The 17341-nt window shown below is 43.6% G+C and overlaps 1 protein-coding gene across 1 annotated transcript; it reads left to right on the top strand.

Moving 5' to 3' along the window:
• The first annotated feature begins 509 nt into the window (after nucleotides 1–509).
• Nucleotides 510–15108, top strand: LOC126499976 (fas apoptotic inhibitory molecule 1-like). The gene is made up of 5 exons (XM_050139542.1): nucleotides 510–665; nucleotides 3765–3885; nucleotides 6211–6439; nucleotides 10870–10919; nucleotides 14504–15108. The coding sequence occupies exons 1-5, from the start codon at nucleotides 562–564 to the stop codon at nucleotides 14651–14653; spliced, it is 654 nt and encodes a 217-aa protein (XP_049995499.1). The 5' UTR covers nucleotides 510–561; the 3' UTR covers nucleotides 14654–15108.
• Nucleotides 15109–17341: the final 2233 nt, after the last annotated feature.

Here is a 17341-nt window from a genome sequence, read left to right as displayed (position 1 = left end):
GTCTAGCACCAAGCTACCTGCCTGCATCCTTAAGGATGGGAATAAAGAGAAGGCAAGGGCTAGTTCTCACAGAGATGGGGGCGCAATATCCACCTTAAGGAGTCCGGGTCTTTAAAAAAAATAAAGGTTGAACTCTGGAGAGTTGCAGGCTTGAGGTCTGTCTGGGCTACAGAATGAGTTCAAGACCAATTCAGGCGATTTATGAGACATCGAACATCAGCCCGATCTCCACTATCACGATGGGGAGAAAAGGAAAGGGATGCCAGAAACTGGTTTTTGAAAGTCAGTGTCACTAGCAGATTTACCTTCCTCGGGTTTCAGTGCAGCACCGGTCCTGGGGTTTTGCCCACCAGTTTCAGCCCGGCAACAGAGCCAGGCACCCTGTGAAGATGGCTCTTAGCAACGTTTGTTGTTGGGCTTTGCTCACGGGGCGGGACTTGGTGATGTCTGGGATACAGACTGAGGAAAGCTTGTGAAGGAAACAAAGCATCAGAGTAGACAACCTCACCGGTAGGGTCAAGAAGCAGGGCGGCAGGGACCCGCCTGTACTGTTCCACGCGCATGCTTCCAGATCTTCCGGTCCCCAAGCTTGCTGTAGGAGCAAGACTGTGTGGTCTAATAAGTCAGACGGGACATGCTGCTTTGCGAAGGCTACAATTGCACAGGTGAGGTCACAGCCCAGACAGCAGGGCAGAGGATAGCTTGAAGCCATCCATCTGTGGTGGCCATGTCCACACCTCAGAAGTATCTGACCCTGGGGCCAGGCAACTTGCCTCCCTGCAGTTTTATGAGTGACCCTATTCAAAAGGCTCTAGCAGTGGACATTAATGCTTTGACCATTCCTCCCAACAGCCCCTAGGTCCCCACCCATTAACACATCTGCTGGTCACCTTCCTTTTCCCAAATAGTTTCTGCCCTCACGTCTTGGTTTTTGGTGTATTTTGCTTTGGGTTTTTGTTTGTTTGTTTGTTTGTTTTAGACTGATCATGTAACATCTGTCTTTCTGGGTGTGGTTTCTCTGTCTTAGCATGTTGATTTTCAGTTCTGTCGGTTGTCCAGTAACAACCTTTTTTTTTTCATTTTTTTGTGGATAAGTAATACTCCACTATTAATACAGACTTCATTTTCTTTATCCATTTACATGTTGATGGGCATTAAGCTTTATTCTATGTACTAACTATTGTACAGAGTGCCCAAATAAACATAAGTGTATAGATATGTCAAGCGCATGCTGAGTTAGATTCTTTCTGGTATTTAATTAGTCCTATAGCTACATAGTCTTTGTGGGTTGTTGAAGCATGATTAATAAAAAGTCAGAGATAGAAATTGGGGTTCAACCTAAAGGTCAGAAAAGCAAAACAGCCAGCCACTGGCTCTTACCTCTACCTCAGTCTAAAAATGGTGATCTTGCCTCCAGGAATCTCAGAATGAGGCTGTGTCTGAGAGCTGTCTCCTCTCATTTTATAATCCTCTCTAGGGCTAGGATTAAAGGTGTGCACCACTGGGATTAAAGGCATGCACCCACCACCCAGTATTTATGGCAACTAGTGTGGCTATTGGGATTAAAGGTGTGTGTCACCACTGCCTGGTCTGTAAAGCTGACCAGTGGAGCTGTTTTACTCTCTGATCTTCAGGCAAGCTTTGTTTATTAAAATACAAATGAAATGCCACTACAGGTTGTTTGGTTTTGTTTTTGAGACACCTGCATGCTGATTTCCATGGTGGCTGCATTTCCTAACAGTTCCGTTACCAGCATTTATTGTTGGTTAAGACATGTGTCTTCTTTCTTGAGCTCATCAATGACCCCCTATATAATCAAGACTGTACTTTTGGCAGTCAAAAGTGTTATTTCATGCCAGTAATCCCATCATGTAGAGACTGAGTCAGGAGGATTGCTACATGGTAAGTATATTCTAGGGCAGCATAGGCTACAGAGTAAGACCTTGTCTTCCCATAGAGTGTATATTGCTCCTTCTCTGTGTATAGCTACAGCTTCTGCAGATGCCACTTATTCCTAGTTTGATTCCATTGGGATCTGGTACAATAAAAAAAAAAGAAATTGCTTCAATCTTGTTGTATTTGTTAAGATTTGTGGCCTAAAAAATGGTATTTTAAAGAAATTCTATGCGCTACTGAGAAGAAAATGTATTCCACAGATGTTAAACAATCTATAGATGTTTCTAAAATCCTCTTTATATCTATGGTGCATTTTAACTCTGAAGCTTCATGCTCTTTAGTCTGGAAGATCTCTCTACTGCTGAGAGTCAGGGATTAAAGTCACTCACTTTATTATCTGTGCCTGTATGTCCCCTTTGTAATAGTAAGGGTGGAGAGATGTCCCATCCACTAAGAACACTTGCTGCACAATCATGAGGACCAAAGTTCAGATCCCCACCACCAGGGAACAGACCAGGCATCCAGCATGTGCTTTTAACCTCAGCTCTGAGTCCAGCAGAGACAGAAGGATCCCTGGGGTTTGTAGGCTTCCTACTAGATAACTGAAAAGGACAATTGACAGCTTCCTTCTGGTCCTACATTATTGGCACCTGCCAGGTGTAAGGGTAGTTTACAGATGGACTCGTTGTAGTTGTTCCTACCATTAAAACTGGTGTACTGGGGGCAGCACAGGTCTTTCCTTCCTGTACCAGAAGCCACTTGTGGTTCCCGTGAACTCTGTGGCCTGTGAGTCAGGTAGGTTCCCACAGGCCCCTTAGCTGTTCATTCCAGAGTAGCAGTGTATTTGACTACAGAAACAACAAACAGAACACCGAGATATGCACTAGACAGGGGACACTGAGACAACCTAGCACTCTTCCCGTCTCGGGGTTTGCAGATCCCACCCAACCGGAGCCAGAGCCCTGGGGCTGGGCTGGGAGCATGCATCACTCTCATGCATGGCAGGTAGGCCATACCAGGTGCCAAGCGACAGCCTCAGGGATATCACTCTGCGCAGGATTTTGGGTCTTCCTTGCCACGAGCCAGTACCTCTGTCATCATCAAAACACACTGTTACTTTCCAGTGAATCCACTGGTTGGGGCAGCGTCTTGGTGTTTTATTGTGGTTTGGTTTGGTTTGATTTAGACAGGGTCTCCAGTGGCCTCACCGCATCAGAAGATGACCTTGAACTCCTGACATCCTCCTGCCTCTACCTGCCAAAAGCTTGGATTGCAGATATGTGCCACCACGCCTGCCTAGGCCAGTATTGTTTGAAAATAGGTTCAAATAAACAATAACCTGAAAAGCTGAAGGCTGACGTTTGTAGGGAAAGTACAAGACTTTGAACAACTAAAGAGCACAGCCCCTGCACAGCCCATAAAACCACGGACTTGGCTTTTTTGTTGAGTTTTTTTGGGGGGGGGTGTTTTTTGTTTTGTTTTTTAGTGATGTGTGAACATGTATGTTGGGGTGTGTATTATGAAGTATGTGTGGAGGTCAGAGGACAACTTTGTGGAGTCGTCTCTCTCCTTCCACACTTGCGTTGGCCCTAGGGGTCAAACTTTGATCATCAGGCTTGCATAGTAAGTTGAAGCCAGCCTGGAATACACAGCAGTCTGGCGGGGGGGGGGGGGGGGGAGGAAGGGGGGGAGAAAGGGAGGGTAAGGAAAGAAAGGAAGAGAGAGAAAGAAAGGAAGAAAGAAAGAAAGAAAGAGGATATGAAGGAAGGAAAAAAGAAATCTGTTATTTTCATCTTGAGAGGATTAATTGGCTCCTGTTTTAGCCCATTTTAATGACTTCATTTTTATTTCCTTTGCCTCCTTTATAGCCCAGGGAAAATGTCAGATGTTGTAGCTATTTGGGACGTTATTTTAAGTGATGGAATCCACAAGATTGAGTTTGAACATGGGACCACATCAGGAAAACGAGTCGTATATGTGGATGGAAAGGTAGGAAAACATAATGAGACTGTAAAAGCAGCTCATACTCCCCCCTCTCTCCCTCTTTCTTTGAGATGCGGTCTCCCTGTGGATCTCCTAATAATTTGCTGTATAGACAGGACTGATCGAGACCTCATAGAGAACCTCCTATCTCTCACTCCCCAGTGCTGAGATTAAAAGCACACAAGACTATATCACCTTGTTTTCTTAAGCTTTTGTTTATTTATTTGTTTGTTTGCTTGTTTGTTTTATTGGGTAAGGATGTTTTGCCTGTCTGAATGCAGGCACACCACACGTGTGTCTGGAATCCTCTGAGGACAGAATAGGGTATCAGATCCCTTGAGCCTGCAGTTACAGACAGTTGTGAGTTGCTATGTGGGTGTGGGTATTGAACCTGGGTCCTCTGGAAGAGCAGTAAGTACTCTTAACATGGAGCCATCTCTTCAGCCCTGAAGCTTGGTTTTATTGGTGTAGCTTCTTCATATATAAAATCAGGGCTTTTTTTTCTGACAATGGTTATGTTTTTCACCTATTTATTTTTCTATATAAAGCAATCCAGTGGTAGGTACAGAAGGATACAAGAATATGAAATCTGGTATTTAAACTTAAAATGACCTTTTCTTTTCAGACAGGGTCTAAGTAGCACTGGCTGTCCTAGAACTCACTGTGTACACAGGCTGGCCTTGAACTCACAGAGATTCACCTTCATCTGCCTCCCAAGTGCTGGAATTAAAGTTATGTGCCACCACACACAGAAATTTTTTTAAAAAAAACTTTGATATTATGAATTCATAAAGTACAAACAACATTGCGTTTTGATCATTTCCTAGTGTTTTATTGCTTTGAAGAGGCATCATGACCAAGGCAACTCTTATAAAAGAAAGTGTTTAGTTAGGGCTTGCTTACAATTTCAGAGGTTTAGTCCATTATCAACATGGCAGAAAGCACAGCAGTAGACATGGCAGGAATGGTGCTGGAGAAGCAGCGGAGAGTTCTCAGCTGATCCACAGGCAGCAGGAAGAGAGAGTGAGCCTCTGGGCCTGGCAGGAGCTTTTGAAACCTCAAAGCCCATCCCCAGTGACACACTTCTGTAGTAAAGAGGCCACTTGTTTGTTTCCGAGCTGCCTGGCTGCTCAGACTCGAAATAATCACACAGAAACTATATTATTTAAATTACTGCTTGACCCATTAGCTCTAGCTTCTTATTGGCTAACACTTAGATCTTAATTTAACCCATCTCCATTCATCTGTGCATCACCAAGAAGTTGCGACCTACCAGCAAAGCTTCAGGGTGTCTGTCTCTGGTGGCAGCTCCCTGACTTCTCTCTGACTCTGCCTTCTTTCTCCTAGCATTCAGTTTAGTTTTCCCTGCCTAGCTAAATTCTGCCCCGCTATAGGTACAAAGCAGCTTTATTCATTAATAGTAATCACAGCATACAGAGGGGAATCCCACATCACACTTCCTCAAACCAGGCCACATGTCCTTTTTTTTTGCTTTGTTTTGTGCCATTTTGTTTTTTGAGACAGGGTTTCTCTGTGTAGCTTTGGAGCCTGTCCTGGAACTCACTCTGTAGACCAGGCTGGCCTCGAACTCACAGAGATCCGCCTGCCTCTGCGTCCTGAGTGCTGGGATTAAAGGCAGGCGCCACCACCACCTGGCAAGGCCATACTTCCTAATTCTTATAATATTTTCCACCCACATCAAGCACCTTGAAGTTTTTATTATTTCTTACATGTTATATATTAAGGTTTCCTTGGAATCCAACATAAGTGTCACCACCTCTTTATGGTGCTACACTAGGAACCAAGTTTCCAGGACATGCTATGTTAGGAACAGAACTTCCATTCAGTTTTACCCAGACTACAGCATGTACTCACAGACAAACACTAACATCCTTAGTTTAGCCAAACAGACACATAAAATTAACCTGTAGGTAGCCCTTGGGAGACCTACATGTCCCTTTTACTATGTCATTATTTTGATGTAGCATAACTCTTTTACTTTTGGATCTAAGGTTTATTTAACTTTATGAGTTTTATCCTGAATATTATCCTTAATTACACCTCAATGAGTCCTTTATACCTCATGAATTATTGGATCGTTAGCTAACATTTCAAAGATTATTCAGCCTTTTAGAAATTCTGTCATATTCTGTCATAGTCCTTTACGCTGTAAAGAGAAAGAGTCAGATTCTTTTTATCCCCATTCTTTCTCATGCTTTGAGTTTCATTTTTGAAAGAGATGAATGAAAAATATGGACAATAAAATGTGTGAAGAAAAAGTTAAACTTCCCTCTGTGTGTACATTTTAACCTATTTTATTTGGTCGTCTAGGAAGAGATAAGAAAAGAGTGGATGTTCAATTTAGTGGGCAAAGAAACCTTCTGCATTGGAGCTAGAAAAATCAAAGCCACCATACGTATACTTCCTGTCAAAACTTATGTTTTGAAATATATTCTGGAAATTGAGGGAAAAAGCTTCAAGAAGTATGTGGAAAACAGAGCAAAGACCACCAACACCTGGGTGCTGCACTTGGATGGCGAGAACTTTAGAATTGTTTTGGGTGAGTCAGGCCTGTTTTTGCAGAATTTTTTTTTTTTTTAGATTTATTTTTTCATTATGTGTACAACATTCTGCCTGCACATATCACTGCAGGCCAGAAGAGGGCACCAGATCTCATTACAGATGGTTGCAGGTCACCATGTGGTTGCTGGAAATTGAACACAGGACCTCTAGAAAAATAGCCACTGGCTGGGCGATGGTGGCGCACGCCTTTAATCCCAGCACTCGGGAGGCAGAGGCAGGTGGATCTCTGTGAGTTCGAGACCAGCCTGGTCTACAGAGCTAGTGCCAGGACAGGCTCCAAAGCCACAGAGAAACCCTGTCTCGAAAAACAACAACAACAACAACAAACAACAACAACAACAAAACCGAAAAATAGCCACTGCTCTTAACCTCGGAGCCATCTCTCCAGCCCCTGAATTTTTTTAATTGAAAATTCATAAAATACATTCTGCAATATATTCTGATAAATGGTTTCTCCTCCTCAATCTTCTGTCAGATCCTCCCCACCTCCCCACCCATCCAATGCCATGCTTTTTAAATCTCTTTAGAAAACAAACAGGTAAATTTTTAAAAAAGCAAACAAAGCAGAATTTAAAAACTGGAAAAAAAATCACAAGAAACACATGCACACAGGGACACACAAACAAAAAAATAAAAACACAAAATTGGAACCCCTAATACACAAGCAAAAGACCTATAAGATTTTTTTAAAAAACCCAGACAAAGTGATATGAGAAAACAAATCTATAAGAACACCACTGAGTGTGTTTTGTGTTGGTCACTGCTGGGTGTGGGGCCTACTGATAAGTGTGGGTTTCTAGAGCCAGTAAAACGTCATTGGGAGAAAACTGATTTTCTTTCTTTGCCAGCAGTTGTCAGTTGGAAATTACTTCCTGCTTGTGTCCCCTTCTCCCTCTCAGCTCTGTCACCCCGTTTAGCTTGAACCCACACAGACCATATTAGATTTTTACAGTGACTATCCAGTCCTTCCTTCCGCAGAGTTAAGTGAGAGATTTGAGTAGGAGAAACATCGCAGGAGCCACCTTTTCCTCAGGCTTCCATCGAGCAGGTCATCATCCAATATTTAGTCAACACTCAAGGTTTTGTTTGACAGGAGAATAATTTATTTTTACATAAACGTGAAGCTTTTTATTTCTCTCGTTATTTCACAAGGAAAGATGTTAAGGGACAGTTCAAAGGAGAATTTCTAAACAAAACACAGAGCTGGAGAAGTGGGGTGGTGGTACAGCACCTGCCAAGCATGTGCCACGCCCTAGGTCTGGGCCCCAGTTTCAAGATGAAAGCAAAAGCAAAATCATCCCCCCCCCCAAAAAAAAACAAGAAAACTGGGGAAAAAAAAACAGAAAAAATGAACAAAATCAAACATATACATATAGGCAGTAATACATATATATGTTCACATGCAATTATATGTGTACATACATACTTGGGTGCTCAGGAATGCTGAAATGGGTTTGCAGACAGATGGGAAACTATTGGGTGTCAACAGAGAGGGTGAGATTCATTTGCGTTTCTGTGGACAAGAGTTAGTTTCAGTACTATCATTATTATAAAATTGTGAACCATCTCAAGGCTAAAAGGTGGAGGCAGCAGTAAAGCAGACGCTGACACAGAACAGGAGGAACTGGGAGAGATGGGCCAGCAGTTAAGAGCACACACTTTTCTCTCAGAGCTCAGATCCCAGCACCCATATCCAGTGGCTCAAAACCACCTGGACCTCTAGAGCTAGGAACTGGCCATCCTCATCTGGCTTCCTAGGGCAGTTACACTCCTGTGCACATACTCACAAACAAATGCATACATTTAATGAAAATTAAATTAAAAAAAAGGGTTACAGCCAAGCCTGGTGGTGCACACCTTAATCCCAGCGACAGGAAGAAGAGGCAGGAGGATCTCTGAGCTTAAACCCAGCTTGGTCTACATAGAGAGTTCCAGGTCTGTTTTGAGAAACAAAATCAAAAGGCAAAAAGGTTTTAAAAGTTAGAAATGTAAGGTTTATTAGTAAGATAAGATTTTAGGCAGGCGGTAGTGGTGCATGCCTTTAATCTCAACTCGGGAGGCAGAGGCAGGTGGATCCCTGTGAGTTCGAGGCCAGCCTGGTCTAGAGAGTGAGTTCCAGGACAGTTAGAGCTGTTACAGAGAGAAACCTTGTCTCAAAACAACAACAACAACAACAACAACAACAACAACAACAACAAAAATCCAGAGAGAGAGAGAGAGAGAGAGAGGAAAGCTATCAATTCCAGCTAAAGATTTTTTTAAAAAATGTTGTCCTATTTTCTCTTCTGTTGTGATCAAAACTGTGACCCAAAGCCACATGAGGAAGAAATGTTTCTTTTAGCTTGCAAGTTATAGTCCATCTTGACAAAAGTCATGCCAGGAACTCAAGTCAGGAACCTGGAGGCAGGAATCATGAAGAAGCACTGCTTGCAGGCTTGCTCTCTCAGCTCCTTCTTCCACATCCATCCTAACTCAAAACATTCCATCACAGACATGGCCACAGACCAGTCCGATTTAGGAAATTGAGGCTCCCTCAGATGACTATAGGCGTGTCAAGTTGGCAGCTGACATTAACTAGGACAAACGTATATGTGTCATCTATATGGTGTACATGATATACATGTAATATATGTACATGTGCACATTGTGTGTGAGTGCTCTAGGGTGCCACATAGAGGCCAGAGGACAGCCTTGGGTGTTGGTCCTGGCCTTCCATCTTGTTTGGTTTCTTCTGATACAGCAGGTTAGCTAGCGCACAAGTTAGGGGATTCTCCTGGCTCTGAATCCCATCTCACCATAGGAGGATGGAGTCTAAAGACCCAAGACACCCATTGGAGCTTTATGTGGGTTCCAGGGTTCCATTTCTAGTTTCCATGCTTGCGTGGTGACTGTTTTACCCGCTGATCCATCTCTCCTACCCAGTAGGATTTTCAAAACTAGCCTTCTCACTTCTAGTCTTCCTACTTCTGTTCCCATCACTAAATCAAATTTACTATGATCATGTTAGTTCATCTATTAAGACCATATCTGTTAACTATCTCGAAAATAGCAGTTAGTCTACCAGTACCAGGCACTGAGAATACACAGATATCCATGCCTTTCCCTTCTATTGTTAAACTGAAGGCTAGCAAATAGCTTTCATTTACTAATTCCTAAAAACTTCTAGATTAGCATACAAAGTATTAGATATCATTGTTGCAGTTTTGAACAAAGTGGCTCTTTGTTCATTGTTTTGTTTTTTGAGACAAGGTTTCTCTGTGTAGCTCTAACTGTCCTGGAACTCACTTTGTAGGCCAGGCTGGCCTCAAACTCACAAAGATCCGCCTGCCTCAGCCTCCTGAATGTTGGGATCAAAGGTGTGCACCCCCACTACCTGGCTGAACAAAGTGACTTTTTAAAAGTTTATTCATTTTTATTTTATGTGTAAGTGTCTACATTTATGTATGTGTGCTACTTGCAAGTCTAGTGCCTGTGAGACCAAGAGAGGACACCATATCTGAGACTAGAGTTATAGCCACCATGGGGGTGCTGGGAAAGAAACCTGGGTCCTCTACAATAGCAGCAAGTGTCCCTAACTTCTCTTCAGTGCCCCACCGCTACCCCTTTGAGGCAGAGTCCCACTGTGTAGTCCAGACTGACTTCAAAGTCATAGAGATTTAAGAGATTCAAACCGGTCTACCTCCCAAGTGCTGGAATTAACAAAACAGCTTTTTTAAAAAATTATTATTTAATGAAAAAAGTCTATCAAGCCAAGAAAGGTAGTTCATGCCTTTAATCATACTACTCAAGAAGTTGAAGCAGAAGTATTGGTTGCAAGTTAGAGGCCAGTTTGATCTACATAGTGAGCTCCAGGTCCACCCTATACTTCAGAATAAGAATAAGAGGAGGGGAGAGAAGGAAGAAGAGGAGGGGAGAGGAGAGGAAAGGAGAGGGGAGGGGAGAGGAGGGAAGAGGAGAGGAGAGGAGAGGAGAGGAGAGGAGAGGAGAGGAGAGGAGAGGGTGCCTGGAAATATAGTTCATAGAGTGCTTGCCTAGAATTCAGGAAGCCCTGAGTCTGAGTTCTACCACGACACATAACACACTGGTTTATTATGCCACATGACTGTAGTCCCAGAGAGACAGAAACAAGAGGGTCTGAATTTCAAAGTCATCATCCAGCCCTTGCCTCCTGAGTGCTGGAGTTACAGGCATGGGCCGCCAAACCCAGGTTTCTCTTTTCCTATTTGGGATAGAGAGTTCCAGCTGGCTGGGGCACTACCCTCTTCTGGTCTCTGTGGGCACTCGGCACACATGTGGTACACAGGCATATATGCAAGCAAAACACCCTTACACATACAAATTAAAACAAATACAAAAGGTTAACTTTGAATATAGAATTATAATATTTCAATGTTGTTCCTTTTACAGAGAAAAACACTATGGATGTGTGGTGCAACGGTAAAATAATAGAATCGGCGGTAAGTCAGCCCTTAATTATTCCTAGTGCGTGTGGATCAATGGCCAAATGTGACTGCATTTCCTTATTCTAGGACTTTTCTTTTTCCCTATGTAGCCCAGGCTAGCCTCAAACTCAATCCCCTCGCCTCAGCCTACTCGACACTGGCGTTGCAAGTGAGAACCGCCACCACCAAGTTCTAGTTCTGGTGATTCTATAATTAACCAAGGTAATCTTAGTAAAACCAAAAAGTGTAGGGATTGTCTTTTACTCTAAGTTCTGAAAATCTTTGCCAGACAGTTCCTGGGGCAGTGAGAGCCTGGAGACAACCTGCAGTCTGAGCTGGCATAGCCGCACACGTCACCTTGTCTCTCCTGGTTAGGCTTTTATCCTGAGAAGTGTTCACATTAAAAAAGTTCCTCCCCCAAGAGCTGCTGTCCTTGGGGGTTTGTTCCCCTAGAAATCACGTGTAGCAGTCCCCTGGGCACTGATGATAGGAGAATTCTAGCTTTCCGCCCTCTGCCTTGCCAGTGTTGCTGACGGCAGATCACACTTGGGTAGGAAGGCTTTGCCTATATCCTCAAAGCCACCACACTTTTCCAAAACTGAGGGGTTTTATTTGTTTTTTTTTTTTTAATATTTATTTCTTTATTATGTATACAATATTCTGTGTGTATGCCTGCAGGCCAGAAGAGGGCACCAGATCCCATTACAGATGGTTGTGAGCCACCATGTGGTTGCTGGGAAATGAACTCAGGACCTCTGGAAGAGCAGGCAATACTCTTAACCTCTGAGCCATCTCTCCAGCCCTGTTTGTTTGTTTTTTAAAAAGTAGTGATGTGCACAGTGTCAGACAATATGGAGGTAAACAACAAAGGGCCTCGTCACAAATGCCAGAAGATGAGCAGGATCTGTAGACCAGTATTGCAAAGGACTAGCTCTCTGTTCTGCTCACCTTCCCCATTACAGGGTCTAGTTGCTCCCACTCCAGGAGTAGGGAAGGGGGTGAAGGTGTGAGAGAAAAGGTTGTTTAGAGGGGAACTACTCAGCTGACCACCTCAAATCTACTCAATCTCATAACCGTCGGTCTGAGGAGGTTGAAATCAGCAGTAGCAAAGGTGTTTTCATTCTTTTGTTTGTTTGTTTTTGTTTTTGTCGAAGCGCGTGGGGGGGTGGCGTTCAAGACAGGGTTTCTCTGTGTAGCTTTGGAGCCTGTCCTGGAACTTGCTCTGTAAACTAGGCTGGGCTTGAACTCACAGAAATCCACCTGCCTCTCCTGGGATTAAAGGCAGGAGCTACCATCGCCCAGCGGCGTATTTTCATTTGTTAAGCCTGGCAGATGTAACCTGGTCTCTTGGGCTTTAGCTCCAGAATGTAAGGCCATCCTCGGAATAAAACTGCCGAGAGTAGTCTTGTTCATGCAGAGGTCCAGGGAGTTCTCCAGGCCCATATGGTCCCTGTAGAAGAGCGGTTATTACCAGGCGTGTGGTCAGGTACCTGCTGTGGGCTAACCACACAGACCTAGTGACCACGCCTCCCCTGGAAGTCTCTAGATACTCAGCCCGTTGCAATCACATTTCCTCCACTCTCAAGGAGTTCTCGAGTACCACTGAAAAGGCTGTTCTATGGCATTAGTGACATGTTTTTAAGGACTGGGAATGTCGTTGAGTACTTGACATTGAGTGTTGTAGAACACTCACCTAACCTGTGTAAGCTTCAGGGTTCCACGCCTATCCCTGAGGGAAAAGTGGTTTGAAATAAGGTAAAAATCGTTCACCCATTATGTCTCCGTTCCTTAGTAACAGACAGAAAACCAGTGTGAAAAAGTCCTTTGTAATCCAGTTGTTCCCTTCTTATAACTATAACTCAGCTGCAGAGCAGAGTGGACAGTGAGCTAGCCCAGCAGCCTGCCTCCACCCTGCCCCTGGCTGTACATACCTGCAAGGAGTGCTCGGGCTCCCTCCCTGAAGGTTTCTTTCTCCTTTGCATTTTTACCCCTAAATAGTATCACCCACATGATGCTTGTCAAGAAGCAGCTTACTGGGATTGTGTGGTTAACCCTTGTCCTGTCCTTCAAAGGCTTTCCCCAAGCATCGGTGTTAACGGGGTGAGGATCTCTGCACCCAAAGGTGTGCCTGGGTCAGTATTCAGTGCGTCTCCTTTCCCTTCTAGCTCTCTATCTGCTTGGTCTCCGGGATGCTCACAGTCAAGGGGTGCGGACAAGGGTGGAGGAGGGTCCATGTGTATTTTGTTTGTCTGAGTTTCCAGTGCTGGGACCAGACCCAGTGTGTTAAGCATGTTAAGTGAGCTCCCTAGTGTGAAGGCTTTGATCATGGTTTCCTTGATCTGTCCTCTAAGGCCTCCTCAACCTTCCTGATGCTTCAGCCCTTCAGTGTAGTTCCTCAAGTTGTGCTGACCCCTAACTATAAAATTATTTTTTGTTGCTACTCCCTAACTGTAATTTTGCTACTGCTATCAAAATCATAATGTAAACCTCTCTGTGTTTTCCAATGGTCTTAGGCAACACCCTCCCTCCCCTCATGGGGTCGCGACCCACAGGTTGAGAACTACGACTCTAAGGCTCTTCTTCCCCTCTCTCCACTGTTTCTATCTCCTTTCTGGAGATTGGTGCTGTTGCGCAGAGATAGAATGTGAACCATGAATCCAATTATTAAGTCTCATGTGTGATTTTAACATTTCAGCAGGCATGCTAAAAAAATTAAAGTTAATTAATTTTAATGTTTAATTTAAATCAAAATATCAAGACTTTAATTTAAATCAAAGTATTAATAAAGCCAAGGATGGAGACTCCTATCTGCAAACCCAGCATTTGGCTACGGGAGCACTGGAGCACTGAGGCAGGACAGTTACCATGAGTTCCAGGATGGCGTGGACTGCATACTTACATTAGAAGTCAGCCTGGGCTACAGAATAAGATTCTAGTTCAAAAAACAAAAGGAAGGAATTATAATCTAACATGTAATCAACAAAAGAAATTATTAGTGAGCTATGTACATGTATAGGTTCCCACTGGGCTTCAGATCAGGTATGTATTTTAAACTTCCGGTGTGGATCTCATTGCTAAGTAGACATATTTCTATGCTTGATAGTGGTGTTCGGTTTTCATTACTAAGTGTGTATTGTTTTTTTACAAACCACCTAATACCACAAATGAAGCAGGATTTTAAACTGGTTGAGAGTAGTCTCCTTGAAGAGTGCACTTTCAAGCCATCTACCTCTGTTTTCTCATCTGTCAAGTGGGCACAAGAGTACTTCTATCACGGTCACCATCATGGTAGAATTAAGTGGAGGCAAGAGGATCAGGAGATTAAGGCCAGTGAGTTCTGGCTTAACCTAAACGTGGCTACAGAGTAAGAACTTGTTTCAAAACCCCAAACAATTAGTGAATAAAGAAGAAAGAAATGAACTCTTGATTTATAACGGAATCATAAAGTTTTGTAAACATAAGCTTTAAGCTCTAAGTCTGCGATGCTAAAGTTTTACCAACACGTTACTATTTCACGCTACCACTGGTGATTTTAGACGTTGTGACTGCTCCAACAAAGCGATGTCTGGACACTGACGCTTCCTCCCTTGCTGTCCTAGGGCGAGTTTGTAGACGATGGGACTGAAACACACTTCAGTATTGGGAACCACGATTGTTACATAAAAGCCGTCAGCAGCGGGAAGAGAAGAGAAGGGATCATCCACACACTCATTGTGGACAACAGGGAGATCCCAGAGGTCTCTCAGTGACTGCTTCTTATTGAGTTCTGGGCTGAAGAGGTGACGTCAGGACTTACCATGGTAATTAAATGTGTTCACGCTGTACATATCTGTATATTTAATCTGTGATGTTTTTATTTTATCATTTGTTACTCGACACTGCAATATTCCAATGGTCAGAAAGGAAATGATGTAGAATCTAAATTAGGTGGAATTTAAAAAAAAAAAGTTTTAAACTTTTTATTTTTCTTATATCTGAGTACATGCTTGCATGCCACAGTGCATATATGTTGGTCAGAGAGAACTTTCTGGAATTGGTCCTCTCCTCCACCGTGTGGCTCCTGAGGGTTGAACTCAGGCTGACAGGCTTGGCTGCAAGCTTCCACTGAGCCATCTTGCTGCCCATAATTCATCTCATAAGTGATGTAAAAATGTTTTAAACTTAAATGGAAAATAATATAGAGGCCCAAATCAAGGACATTGTGCATCAGTAATCTTCACCAGAGCGCACCCTGTAAAATAAAATCTGTACCGTACCCCATGTGTTTCGACAAATGAACATGCCTTCATATTTTTTTTCTCCTGTGCAGACAGGTTGCCTCTACATTAAAGCGGGTGGTTAATAATGGTATATCCAGGAGTTTGTCGTTGTTATTTTGTTTTTTAAAGACAGGGTTTCTCTGTGTAGCCCTGGCTGTACCAGAACTCACTCTATAGACCAGGTTGGCCTCAAACTCAGAGATCTGCCTGCTTCTGCTTCACAAGTGCTGGGATTAAGGGTGTATACCGCCACCATCACCTGACTGATATATTCGGCTTAACTGGAAAAGATAACAAACATTTTCTATCTGAAAACATCAGATAGTGTCTCACAACAATTTCACTTCAAAATGTGTTTCTAAAATGGTCGCTGTTTAATCCATACCATGACAAAAATACAAGAGGAAAACTGGCAAGCCTGCTTACATCTGTTATGTTAGCTTTCCTGGGGGAAAAGTAGAGAAATGTCCATTTGCCTGATGTAGCATACCAACAGACCAAATGAATGATCCATCCAAGCTCAGTCTGATGAGCCTAGGAGCTTCCTGATGTTGCCTGCAGGACCAGGATGATTCCAAAGCTGTTGCGTCCCAGCTTCCTGGCAAACCTGCCACTTCCTCTGCTCTTGCACCTGAGAACCCAGTAAATCAGGACACAAAGGTGCCTGGAATCTCAAGCAAGGGTCTCCCGACCCTTTCCCCCATTTCTTCTCTGAAGGAATGTTAACCACCCCCATTACCACTGCCATAGACCTGGCTCTCCTTGCTTGTTTATTGATTTCATCACCGTGACTTCCAACCAAGAGCTTGTGTAGATGGCCACAGCCACTTCGTGGTGGCCATGCCATGCACAAAGAAAATAGCTTTACTGCAAAGATCCCAGGTGACATCAGACCGGACGCATCTTCAGGTGGGGTTTCAAAATCAGCACTTGGGGGCTGGAGAGATGGCTCAGAGGTTAAGAGCATTGCCTGCCTTCCAAAGGTCCTGAGTTCAATTCCCAGCAACCACATGGTGGCTCACAACCATCTGTAATGGGGTCTGGTGCCCTCTTCTGGCCATCAGGCATACACACAGACAGAATATTGTATACATAATAAATAAATAAATATTTAAAAAAAAATCAGCACTTACCCACCGGGCAGTTCAGGACCAGAGTGAGTGTCTCAGTGGCAGAGTGGAGCCCCCCACCTCCCGGGAAAAATTAAGTAAGAGGCAGCGTGATAGGTGCTCTAGCGTGGTTTGTGCCCCTCCCTGTCTTTGCAAGTCTTTAGGGTGCTCAGGAACTGAAACAGGGGGCTTCATTCTTGAGTCTGCTCGCAGGAGTAGACGCCTTCACAGAGAGAGCAGTTCTGAAAGGTGACTGATCACACACTTAGGAGTGTCTGAAGAGCAATTTCGCGCAGGCATAGCACAGCCTCTACACAGACAAGCAAACAGCGGAAATTAATTACTTCTCCACCAAGAAGCCCCATAAGAGCACTTGGCTTGCTGACAGATGTGCTGAAGCCTGCAGAGCACTGTGTGAGAGCCCAGACCTTAACGGAGTGGATCGCGGGCACTTCTTGTATTGCGTCGGTATTGCTGGGTTGATGAATCACTGCTTCTTGCTAAATTTTCATTGCCTGTGTCTCCCAATTTCATGCTCAAAGCTGAGAATTTCAAGTGGAGTCTATGAAATTAGACTTCATGTGTTTATTGTTTTGTTTTTTTGTTTGTTTTTGCTTTTTTTTTTTTTTCGTTTTTCGAAACAGTTTCTCTGTAGCTTTGGAGGCTGTCCTGGAACTAGCTCTTGTAGACCAGGCTGGACTCGAACTCACAGAGATCCACCTGCCTCTGCCTCCTGAGTGTTGGGATTAAAGGCGTGTGCCACCACTGCCCGGCCTGTTGTTTTATTTTAAAATAATTTCTGTATCAATTTTTTAAATTATTTCATAACCCTATTTTCAGTGTTTTTTAAACTAAATTTATATGGCTCAAACATATTATTTTAAATAAAATTATATGGCTCAAATGAGTCACCCTCTGTCTGTGGAAGTCACATATAGGATACGAGATTCCTTATACACATTTCAACCACTGGAACCTAAACAGTTTATACAGGGATTTAAGAAGCAGGATCACAGCCGGGAGGTGGTGGCACCTTTGGTTCAGGAACTCAGCGGACAAAGGCATGTGG

This window comes from Alexandromys fortis, unplaced genomic scaffold, assembly GCF_014885135.2.
Source record: "Alexandromys fortis isolate MF-2015 unplaced genomic scaffold, M_Fortis_MF-2015_v1.1 scaffold_36, whole genome shotgun sequence".
NCBI classification, from domain to species: domain Eukaryota; kingdom Metazoa; phylum Chordata; class Mammalia; order Rodentia; family Cricetidae; genus Alexandromys; species Alexandromys fortis.
The sequence above is the reverse complement of the archived record's forward strand: the minus strand, read 5'-3'. Positions and strand labels throughout refer to the sequence as shown.